Genomic DNA, 12,602 nt, shown 5'->3' with positions numbered 1-12,602 from the left:
AATGCAAATGTTTCTTTGTTAGTTAGCATCATTTCCTGGCAGAGTTAAAGAAATTACACATTACATATTGCTCTGTACTGTATATAGAAACTAGGTCTTCAAATAGAAAAAAATTAGTGCCCATTACCACATGCAAAATAAGGAGCAATGCTGATAAATTATTAAGGAAACAGGAACATAGTTGAAGATTAAAAGACTGCAGCAATTTTGTTTTTCCCTTTAAAGCACCAGTACCAGAACCAAACATGCAAATTGGTAAGTAGATTAACAATAGTATTAGGCAGTGTGATTATCCAGCTGAATTCTTACCAGGGCTTCATTATCTTCTGTAGTTTCTGATATCGTCTGCAAAAATTTAAAAACTTTCACGTCAGGAGGTCAGCAAACCAAAATGGTTTATGTTACAGCATTTTGGAACTGGTGCTACTTAAAGAATAATAAAAGGTTTTGTTTCTTGTAATTAATACATAAAGACCAACCTTTTAAATATCACAAAAATAAAGTTACATTGAACCATTTCTCCTTAATTTTTTCAGTGTCTTAAGTGTCTTAATTCAGCATACTGTAATATTCCCTAAATGAGGACCTCAGGCAAATCCAAAAACTCTAGAACTAGACTAACAGTAAAGCTGTAGATAGTCGTTTGTTAATTTCTGCGTTAAAACTGGTTCGAGGAAACTTTCACATAAGAACTGAACAATGTACTGTACCTGTAGGGGGAAAAAAACAGCTCTTCAGAAAAATCCTTGTTTCATTATTTTACTAATCATTCATGGGTAACGGAACCAGTTTGTGAAAAGCAGACATTTGCGGTAAAAGTGCGTGCAAGCAGTTCATCATGAAGCACAGCAATAAATTCTTCCATTAAAAAACAACAAAGTATTTAAATGACATATAACTCCAATGAAATACGGAACACACATTGCAATATTGCAAAAAGCAAATACGCACCTTGCAATATTGCAAAAAGCAAAATGTGATGTACTTGTACTTCATTCAGTCAAAACAGCTTTCAATTTCCCAATAACGTATCAACAAGTAGATAGAATCCAATTATAAACAGTACCAATATTAGATCCTAAAGTCAAGTATTGCACTTTCAAGTGTCCTGTCAGCAAGGCAATTAGAAAACTGAGCAGACATATAGATGGAGAGATTACAACTGAGTACATAAAACAAGTATAATTTCAAAGAGAGCCCTGTACTTAAATCTGTAATGTAATTTACACACATATGGTATAACAACATAGAGTTTTACCTATTCATCATATATTTGTTCATGACCATGAATTACAGCAGGCAAAAATGTAACAATTCATCAGTGCCCACTAGAGGGCTCTTAAATGTGTAGTTCTGCATTTATTGTGATGACATTCCTGATTTATACTCTTCTCTCAGAAATACAAATCATGCAAAAACACAGATTGTATGTCTTGTAGATCTGGAAAAGCCAGGGAATTGTTATTAGTTTGTTTATGATCAGAATGAGTTCTTTATTTTCTGAACACAAATTATGCTATCTGGGGGAAACAGATAATCTAATCTGAAGTATTTAGGAAATCTGTAAAATTGAATTATGGGTTTAAGTGTTTTTAAGTTTTTTCATCCATTGTGTCTATTATCCATTACTGAACTAAACTAAAAATATTTGATTTGTTAAAATCATTGATTTTCCTCAAATTTTCGATCAGGAATATCCAATGGACTGCATAATACTTTGAGATGAGAATGTCATAATATGGTTTACTTTGCAATAATTAGTGAATTATAAAAAAAGTAAAAAAGGACAAGGACTTGTTTAGACAAGGTGCTATGTCACAAATATCTTCTAAGTCACTTTGCTTCAAAGCATATGCTAAATTATTCAACTGTTTGGTTTTAATAATACAAAACAGTATAGTTTCTATGTGCTGCTATGTACTTTTAATCTGCTCGAGAATTCTAGAATTTATGCTATGGAGAAATTTCTAGGACATTTACTGCTTTACTTACCTCTGCCTCTGCCTCTGCACACAATTACAGTAATAATATCACGTCCTTTTTTAACATTTTAAATATTGCAGGTAAAACGAATGGTGTTAACCACAATGCATTAGTAAACTCTCCACAATTGTAAAACATGGCTTTAAAGACTTAAATTTTTTCTTTAAAATGTTGCTCCCTATGCTCTATGCTTACGTACTCAGATTGTCACACGTGACTTTAATGGTGATCAAAAATTAATCTTCCTCTTAACCTTCTGCCTGCTGACAGAACTCACCTGAAAATGTACGTGACCCACTGGGTTTTCAAAATTGATTTGAAAAGGCTGCAGTACTCCAGTAAATGTCTTTTAATAACCCAAGTCTATCCAAAAATAACCATTCTATTTGTCATACCTGGTAGTGTTACAAAAAAAGAGGAAAATGATGCCTGGCGTTTCCAAGCAACAAGATTCCTTTTTCATGTACTGGAGAGAAGACTTTAACTGTGGATTAGCTCAAACATCCATCCAGCCTTTCTGAATAACCTTTTAGTCCAACACAGTGTCTAGATACAAGAGCCTATCCCTGCAGACAGTGAGTGCAAGGCAGGACATGTCCTGGGCGAGACACCAGTTTATCACAAAGGCTCAAATACAATCATTTAAGTTGTCTACGAAAATACACATCTACTGCTCTCCACCCTTTCATCCTTTTTTAAATGATCACCGTACCTTTAATCTAATACTTTTACAGAGACCAAAGGAAGGGAGGAGGGATAATCCTCCAAAATATCTTGTGTTCCCCTCCTCCAATCTTTCTGGGACACTCAGCAATATGAAAACACTGAGCTCTTCCCCGAGATCCTCTATTCTCACTGCCCATAGAATCATAGAAGCCTGGACTTACTCTGTTCCGCTCTCCACCATCTGAGTGAGCAGGGAGATGCCGTCCAGGTTGATGAACTCCTGGGCGAAGGTGATGTCACGGGACGAAGTGGCCAGGTCCTTGAGGGCCTCCAGTTTGGCGTCCATGCTGGAGGACTGTATCCTCTCGTGCAGCTGCTGTGCGGTTTGAGCCTTGGAAATCATAGCAGCGACATGGAGAAGAACAAGTCAGCAAGGGCTAGCGGTTCTCCAACTTCCGCAAGGCGAAACTGCTGTATTCCAGGGAGGTACAAAACGCGATCATTGTAGCAAGGGGTCTGCTTTTCTAATCCGAAAAACTGATGGAAACAGCTGCATAATTCTAGAAATACCTTGAATGGCAAACCCTGAAACATCCCCCTCAATGTTCTCATTACAGAAATGTTGAGCTTTATGTTCGCAGAATCTTCATAGAATGAGAGAATGAAGTTTTCTCACTATTTAAATTAACCCTGATTAGATCGATTAAGTAGTCTGTATCAGTGATGACATAAGCATTACACAGGTGCTGTTTTTACAGGAAACAGAATACTTTCATTCATCCACATGGGATAACATGTAGATAAGATGACTTTATTGGCCACGTACAATTTCTTGTATTAGGAATTTGTCTTTTTGCATACCCCAACTTGCTCTCCATGAGACACACAGACAGGGAGAGAAGTTTGGGGTCAGAGCACAGGGTCAGCCATTTATATGGCACCCCTGGACCAGTTGGGGTTAAAGGGCCTTGCTCAGGGGCCCAACGGAGTAGGATTCCTCTGCCGGCCATGGGATTTGAACCGGCAACCTTCCAGCCACCTTAGTCACAGTGCCATTGCCCCGCCCAGAAAAGAAAACTCATGGTGACAGCTGGGTTCGAACCCCCGACCTCCAGCATGCAAGGCACACGCCTAACCCATTACACCAACACGCCGCTTGTTGTTGGCAATCACCTATATTTAACACCAAACTCCACGCATCTGTTTTCTAACCGCTTTATCCAATACAGGATTGCAGGGAAGCCGGAGCCTATCCCAGCAAGCAACAGGCCTTCCAGCCGGATACACCCAGCAGGAGAGGCAAGGCAGTATACACCCTGAACAGGACACCAGTCCATCTGTGTCCATCAGCACACAGACACAAACACACTCACATCAAGGTCAATCTTCCCTGAAGCCAATTCGCCTACCAGTGGGTCTTCGGACTACGGGACGAAACCAGAGCACCCAGAGGAAACCCACTCAAACGTGGGGAGATAATATAACCTCTGCACAGATAGCGCCTCAGGAATTGAACCCAGGGCCCCAGCACTGCAAAACAGCAATGCTACCACTATGCCACCCCTTTTATTACCTATATAGTACCATATTTTTTTCTTTTCATTGAGAAGAAGGTTATTAAAAAGTATGTTCTATTTTTTTTTACATAAGGCGGAGAATATATTTTGTGGTTTTGCCTGCAGTATCCTAGCTTGTGTATTTGATTGGATGCAACCTGATGTCTGGAGGACAATGTTACACAGGATGGACACCGTAACACATCCAACCACAGGTCTCATCAAAGTATAGCCATTCAATAACATAAAGAATTAAATGTATAATTACCGCATATTGAAATTAGGTATTGTAGTCAATAGCTCCTAAGCATGTTATAGAAATCATTAACAAATTAGAGATACTAATCAGGATGCTGTAAGTAATTGCTTCTTATCTGTAAGTTTTTTATAAACTTTAACATGCATGAAAAAAGTTGGTATTATCTAGTTATTTTACAGTGATGTTGTCATTAACTCTCAAGTAACACAGCCCTGTAACACTGAAACCACACTGTAGAGCAGGATGTGTTCTTTCCAAGTAATTCAACTCCCTGCATTGCTTTCTCTTACAATGGATTTACAAGTAAAATATTTCACATCAGTGTCACTTCTTATATTATCAAGGGTTATGCCAAAAAATAAGACTAGAACATTAGCAGAATATTTTTTACTCCATTTTAGAAATTAATTTTAAACAAAAGGTGCTTACCTTTCCATTTCTTGGACACGTTAAAATGATTCTAAATATTGGCTAAATGTGCTATTAAAACTAATTCTTCATCTCTGAATGTTTAGAATGCCCTTCTATAAACATTTATCGAGAACAAAGTACTAAGGTGAACAGATGAAAAACCCTTACAAATACTGTAAAGTGATATCTAACAACCACATCAACAACCAAGGAAAGAACAAGACATTTTAATTAAAAGGTATATTCTGAGATTTTTAAGACTTCAGCAATTGAAATGATTATTAAAAGTACAGATATGACTAAGGAAATTAAAATATAAAAACCTAGTTAGCATGACTGCTTCAACACCTCAGTTTGCTAGAAAAGAATGGAGGGATCAGCAATAATTCAGCCCCATGCTACAAACCACACAATCAAACCTAAATTAGAAAAATATCATATGTATATATATATTATTGCATGTTACTTTTCAGTAAATATTTGTTTTTTACGCTGTCATGTGAATTAATATCAGCACACTTATCTTACCTCAGGATATTTCATGCATCATGACCTATTTTAAATTGAACACCAATGGTAAATTCTAATAAAAAGGACAGTAAAGTGTGTATATATGCAAATATACATTACAAAAATGTCTCAATGCCTTAGTTTATTTTTTAAATTGTCCTAATTAGTCTGTCCTGTGGTAACATTTTTCCCATTCTGTTTACTTTGGTTTTTAAAAGTACATAAATTCTTTCATAGGGTCAGAATGGTTCATGGGGTACAGATTACACGATCTTTGAACATGTTAAAGAATAACTATCCAAGGACTCCATTTGACCTAAATTCAGTCTTTGGATAAATCCTGTAATTAATATAAAATGCATTTTTTAAATTAAATTAATTTACTCAGGGGTAGTGGAGTATTTCTAAAACTCTATTGCTGCATACAAGCGGCCTCATGCAAAACCTCACATATCGTACATGTAGCGGAAAATAAGCTAAGGTGGCACTAAATTTGCTTTGCATTTTAACACACAAAAAAGGTGGAAGGAAAATGGAGCTCCCAGAGGCATCCCAAGCAAATACAGGGAAAACATACAAACTCTATCAAGATAGAACCCCAGGAATTGAACCCAGGACCCCAATGCTACAAGGCATTAATGCTAAGCCCTGTGTCAACACGTTGGCCATTTTTGGTAATTAATGGAAAAGAAATGCATTAATACAAAATGATTTTGTTTAGAAACAGAACCTAAAAAGTACTTTTACTTTATCATTTAATTCTACCAAAAACAGCTTTGGAGAAGCATTATTTGCACCTGATAAAATTCAAGAAAACCTACCAACCATGGACATGTGGCAAACTCTTGTTGTTGTTATATCAACAAAAAGGAAAGCCCACGTGATTTTTCTATTATAATCCATCTGCCTGCAAGCTGTGTTCTTTGCATTCAATTGTTTCTGCTGAAGCAATAGGCTTATGCAGAGATAAACATACGAACTACGGTTATGACTCAATCTGTTACATGGAAACAAAATATGAAGTCAGTTCATGATTCTCGGGGCTCTGCATACATGCACATATGTGGAAATTAAACATTTATATTTAAATCTGGAATAACAGAATAGTTAGGGTATTCAGAGTATAGGGCTTTTATAGTAATCAAACAAAAGCAGCACTCACAGGAGATGTAGTCAAACGCAGAATTGCTCCATTTTTTATTTCATTACGATTCTGAAAAAAAAACAAAGTATTATTCATTCATGTACATCAGTGGCAGAAATCATAACGATTATTATTCACCAAATACTATTTTGTCACAAGCCAGAGAAGTAGCTTTTGTCTCAGGGGTATTAAAATATGTTTCACAGTTTTCTAAAGGAATGTTAATATCCTGAAGCTACTAGCTTGTGAATCCGAGAAAGTTATCAAGCTGTTTCTTCAAGGATTCGTATTAATCAGCATTTAATTCATATGAACTATATGTAGCATAATCAGTATAATTTAATGAACAGTATTCTATTCAGCGTCCTAAATCACATGCACTGGTACAGGACAAAAGCTCCCTTAAATAATGTGAGGAGCAGATGCAGATGGAAAATCAGAATCTTTCCTTCAGCAACTTTGGTTCCATCATAATCATTCTCTAACGGATCTAATAACCAATGCCTAAGCAACATGCAAATACATCATTAACTTCTTAATTAGCAATTTTGTGTATAGAAAATCGACTCTGAAAGCCATTTATAAGGCTGTTACAGTGGATATATACCCTCTCTAAAAATATACTTTCTTCCTGTTCATTCAACCCATTTTTCTCTGCCAAATTACTATTAAGAGTTTTGCTCAAGCCAGAACAGACCTCTGGGGACATTTCAGTTCATATTTTATTGGTTTGCGATTTAGCAGTTTGTCACTTGATGAAATTATCAGACACAATGAGATAATCCTTGCAGGCCCTGAGGGATGTCTACTACAACATTAAAAATAAAACTCAAGAACTCTTTAATAACTGGAATATAGGGGCTGGTTTGAAGATACAGTTTAGAAAATAATGCCAAAGAATACCACAGACTGGAAAAGAAGCTACAAAGCCACTTCTACAAAGTGAAAATAAGCTGCTAAGGAAATTAAAGTAATTAATTAGTAAGGGTGCATCCAGTGGAAATGAATGTAAAAGTGATAAATTATGAATTTTGCATTTAAATTTGGCACTTATAAGCAATACAGAATTAATCTGCAGTTATAAACACAGCAAAACGTTTATTTAGTTCACCTGAGAGGACACTGAAAAGCTCACCTTTTAAAAACAATTAATAAGCCATGAAAATCGTAAAAGCTTACCTTTTCAGTGATATAAAAGTTGGTTGTATCTGCATGTTGCAGAGCAAAGTTTTCATGGTTACCCAGTGACCACCTGTGAAACATAAAATCATTGTCAGGATTATGTACATAATCTTAATAAAATCAAAGGGAGAAATCAGAGATATTAGCAACAATTTCAGATGACACCTGAATTTCTGTTTTTTATAGTGAATGCTCTTGCAGTTAAAAGTAGTATAATGTATGCGCAGGTCTGTGCTCTCCACACGGTTTGGCTCTTTGAACACAGGAGAAAGCACAGTGCTCACAAAAGACTGGGCATTCATCCTAAACTGCTCGAAATGTATAAGATGGGCACTGATCTGCATTTCAAAGAGATTTTTACACTAGCATCCAAAACCCATAATGAGCCACATGAGTGAACACCAGAGATTTAGCCACGCGTTTCTAGTGAAGAGCAGCAGTTTAAGCAGTTCACTTCATTATGCAGACAGGTTTATTTGGGAACTGTGCCAATAGTTCAACTGTCGATGAAATATAAAACAAGCAGAATTGACAGAATAGGAACAGTCTGCAGAAATTTTCATTCACTGAATTGAGCTTCGATGTATAGCTCCTGATTGACTCACATGTTATGTAACTGTTCTATATGAGCCCATCCCAATACAGTACAGCAAGGCCACCTGTGTTAGAAGGTTCAGTGTGCTTTTCATCATAAACATCAAAAGAGTGTCAGGAACAGGATTTTATCGTAAAATCTATCTGGGTATTTAAGAGGAAGTCAGGCATAGCAGATTTAGTGTGCAAACAGAGTTGTATATGATATCGAGGTTACTCCTAGTTCCTCAAGAGATTACACAATCTGTACCAGCAGCAGAATACCATACACAAATCTGGGTTAAAGGAAAAACGTCTGAGGATCAGGGTCATCTCCTGTGCTGGTAATCATCGGGAGTGAATTGTACACTTTAAAAGTAGGAATGTGAACTATCAATTGAGCTGGTCAATGTCTAGATCAAATGCCTTGTTCTGAGGTTCACAGCCACCTCTGGAAAGGGATAGCCAAAACTGGTCCTGGACAGCCACAGTCCAGCAAGTTTTAAAAGCGTGCACATTTTAGCTTTGATCAATTAGTTGGTTCAATTAAGACATTAAGTGCTGAGTGATCTCTGAGAGCTACATTTGTTAATAATTTCACAAATTACCTGCTTAAGGGTTTAAAATGAAATTATTCCAAGTGTCTGGAGGTTTGTGAGTTACCAGGCTTATAAACCTTGTCTAGTGTATCGTGTATAGTGGTGTACAATATAATCATTATAACAGGTCATATATTCTTAAAATTGCACAGATATCGTACAGACCCAGTTCCTTTTAAAGTTTAAGAAGTGCAACAATCTGTATTGAAAAAAATATCTACAGTTTATACAGTTAATAAACACGGGTTTATTAACAGCATCCCTAGCTGGATGATATTGAAAAGAAAACAATACACTTTGTCAAAAACCGCTACTTATTTATTAAATAACAAAAAGATGGAACCCCATAAATTACTCACCCATCGCACACTTCTTTTATAATAGACGATAGGGGCTTTTTCTGTAGAGTGAAAAACAGCCCAAAGTTAGCTGTACCCAACGTTTAAGGCAAGGTTGTTTTAATTACTGAGGAGACTGCACCACTCACATAACCCTGTAGCCGTTTACGTTTAAAGAAAATTGAGGCATTCAACAACTTGCACTTGACACCTATTTTGATTCTGATGTATGAGCAATAGAACGAAAAAAAAATGCTTCTGAAAACAGAGAGCCTTCAGCGAATAAACTGGAACTGTAGATGACTTCTGAGAAAGGACATCCTTTTTGATGCCACTAAGAGTGCAAGAACAGAGGGAAAACACTAGACTGCTGATTCTCTGGTTCCCCTTGAAATCTCAAAAGCTTTTCAGAAAGCCAAACAGCAGGGAGTAGCAGTGGGGATATTTTTGACCACACAGATAGCTGCCTGAAGGCTGTAAGGATAGGCAAGCTAAAGAAGCTGTCAAAAAAAAAAAAACTGACTGGCAACAAAAAAGCTCACTTCAAAACTACAAAAGTTCTACTAGACCACATATTTTGCATTTTTTACATATATTAAAAAAGGGATGAAGGAAAAAACACTGAAGGAAAAAAAAACATTCCCATAAGGCTTAATTATACATCATTAATATTCCTGTTGCAATTTTAATAATACATAAGTTAAGTAGCAAATGTTGTTGTCTGCAAGGCACAATCCAAAGAAACACCTACAAAATACGTTTGAACAGAATGATTAGCCCACTGTAAGTATTTATAATACTGTATATTGAACAATATCTTTGTCATCTCAAAATGAGCTTCCAGATATTTTGCTAAAAAGGAGAACGCAATGTCGAATGCTTAACTGTGCAGGCTTCGGCTTAGAGGGATCCTCAAATAATTGAGTTACTACTGCATTATTTTAATGGCACATAATAATAAACACGATGATAAAACAAAGAAATACCCCCTGCACTATAAAACTATCAATCACTGACGACAAAAAACAATTCAGATTTCAGTTATGAATTAAATGTACATCCAGGGATAGTGAGGTGCAGACCAATGGAATTATATTAAATTGAATTAAGACAAAGTATTGACTCAACGTCGATAAGCAAATAGAGCAAAGAACATGTGACAAATTCTGTTCTTTTACCAAACACAAGCCAAGAAACAGATATGATGGCCCATAAAAATTAGTCAAATGCTTAAAATAAATCAAAACACCTCTTCATCTGGAGATGATAAAAAATAGGCAATTATTTAAATGCAGTTTTAAAAAAAGTAAAGGTTCCTATGACTGGAAGGTCAAAACATTACAATGAGTGCCCTAGATTTTTCAAATAGGTTTTGAAAGGCCTCAACCAAGTACAGACCAGCCTAGTCTTTGCTTTAATCTACTGTATATTTGCCTGGTGTTTGAGAGGTGGCTCAGCAACAACAACACCGTCTCCTCAAGCTCTTCCTCTGTGCCCGGCCCACACTGATGACATCACAGCTTCCCAGCATGCCACAGGCCATGCAAGATTTTGTTCATGAAAATAAATCAACATGCAAATTAACGCCCCCCCCCCGTTCTCTCACCTGGTCGATTTCCATGAGCTTGGGGAAGGCCCCAGGCCACTCAATGGCCACCTTCACTATGTCAGCCGGTGGTGGCATGGCAGCTGAGTGGAAGACTTGCCACAGGCAGCAAGGTGATCTTCACACTGAAGAGTGATTCGCTTTCATCCAAGTCTACAGGGAAACAAAGGAAACAAAGAGAGCTTCGTTGTAGTTGGCTTACAGGTAGACATACTGCCAAAGAAACCCCAAAAGGAGGGGCCTACGTTTTTCTTTTTTTTTTTACAAAACCTCATCTCTACACATCCCAAACAAATTTCATGAGCTGAAATATTTTCTGTGTGACACTGCTGCCATTTTTCAAAAAGATCAATCTTACTGCGCAATAAAGAAAAGCGACGAACACAAAGGAATTAGCCAACGAACATTCTTCTCGCTCAACTTTGCTACCTGTGCAATTCAGAATGAAAAGAATACAAAGTCTGGCAGGCATTTGCACACCCTGGATTTAAGTTGTAAAAAAGGTACTACCTCAACATGAGCAACAAAGACCTTGATAGAAACTAAGAATACATAAGTACTCACGTTTATACAATATATCTAGCATTAGGATAATAAGATCCTTTATTGGCCATATACAATTTCTTGTATTAGGAATTTGTCTTTTCGCATACCCCAACTTGCTCTCTATGAGACACACAGACAGATGGGGGTCAGAGTGCAGGGTCAGCCATTTATACGGCGGCCCTGGAGCAGTTGGGGTTAAGGGCCTTGCTCAGGGGCCCAACAGAGGAGGATTCCTCTGCTGGCCGCGGGATACGAACCAGCAACCTTCCAGCCAAAGGGGCAGATCCTTAACCACAGAGCCACCACACTACCCCTAGCCACCGCACCAGGATGTACAAAGGGCAGACAGAGAATAATTTGCTAATGTACAACAACATTGTCATTTTTATGGCCCTTCACTTACACTGTATAGGTTTTCAAGTGCTAAAAAGCTGTTCTGTGGTTACTGGAAATAATATGCATGAAATGCCCTTGTTTTAATTGAACATGACGTATTGGAGAGCAAGACAACTCAAGACATGGTCACTGCCTGAAGCAGTAGCGTTACGTGGCTAGTTTATTCTGACCTTATGACCAAGATAAGAATTATTAATTAAAAAAAAGAGTGAAGTTGTTTGACTTTACGGCCTGCATCATCTGATTTGTGAAAATCCTTCTGGTTAGAGCTACAGAAGTCAGAAGAGCAGAGAGAGAGTGAGAGGGTGAAATCGAACAATCATCCCAACAGAACACGGATTTGTCTTTTTGTCTGCATTTCACAATACTAGAAGTAATCTGAAGAAAAAAATAGAAGAAACAGTCAAATGTTTCTATTGAACAGTCCCTGCAACATTATTGTTACAGACACATTAGTGTCTTCCAGAAATAGAACAAAACAAACTAATGGAATTAAAAGGAAAGATGGAAAAAAATGAAAGTTAAAAGCATTTAACTCTTACATCAAATGTGGGAATTTACAGGAAATCATTGTACATGTATTACAGTTATCTTCATTCCAGTAAATTATCATACTGTACCCTTCAGCACTTATAACAATGATCTAACACAACAGGCACAGATCATTCAAACACACTGCCTGAAGCCAGTATATATATATCCTGTTAGCTCTTCCCCCACAATATATTTTCAAAACAAAACTGCATTTTACAGATAGGATTAACAAGTTGGACAAAATCATAATAACTTACTTTACATGTCCTGTAAAAAAAAAGAATGGAATAACTGAAGAG

At 37.0% G+C, this 12,602-nt stretch overlaps 1 protein-coding gene across 5 annotated transcripts in view; it reads right to left on the bottom strand.

Annotated features, from left to right (window-relative positions):
* elmo1 (engulfment and cell motility 1 (ced-12 homolog, C. elegans)) overlaps positions 1-12,602 on the bottom strand; it is a 153,509-nt gene that overhangs the window by 110,246 nt on the left and 30,661 nt on the right. For 3 of the 5 annotated variants that reach the window (XM_088928652.1, XM_088928655.1, XM_088928653.1), the window contains exons 2-6: positions 10,828-10,980; positions 9,243-9,283; positions 7,709-7,781; positions 6,548-6,598; positions 2,871-3,040 (exon numbers count right to left, since the gene is read on the bottom strand). In XM_088928652.1, the coding sequence (XP_088784778.1) occupies positions 2,871-3,040; positions 6,548-6,598; positions 7,709-7,781; positions 9,243-9,283; positions 10,828-10,905 (413 nt within the window). In that variant the 5' untranslated portion in view covers positions 10,906-10,980. Of the gene's footprint in view, positions 1-309; positions 346-2,870; positions 3,041-6,547; positions 6,599-7,708; positions 7,782-9,242; positions 9,284-10,827; positions 10,981-12,602 lie in introns of all 5 variants that reach the window. The other 2 variants (XM_088928650.1, XM_088928654.1) reach the window with 1 other exon arrangement.

This window comes from Atractosteus spatula, chromosome 12 (assembly GCF_055471065.1).
Source record: "Atractosteus spatula isolate fAtrSpa1 chromosome 12, fAtrSpa1.hap1, whole genome shotgun sequence".
Classification (NCBI taxonomy): domain Eukaryota; kingdom Metazoa; phylum Chordata; class Actinopteri; order Semionotiformes; family Lepisosteidae; genus Atractosteus; species Atractosteus spatula.
The sequence above is the reverse complement of the archived record's forward strand: the minus strand, read 5'-3'. Positions and strand labels throughout refer to the sequence as shown.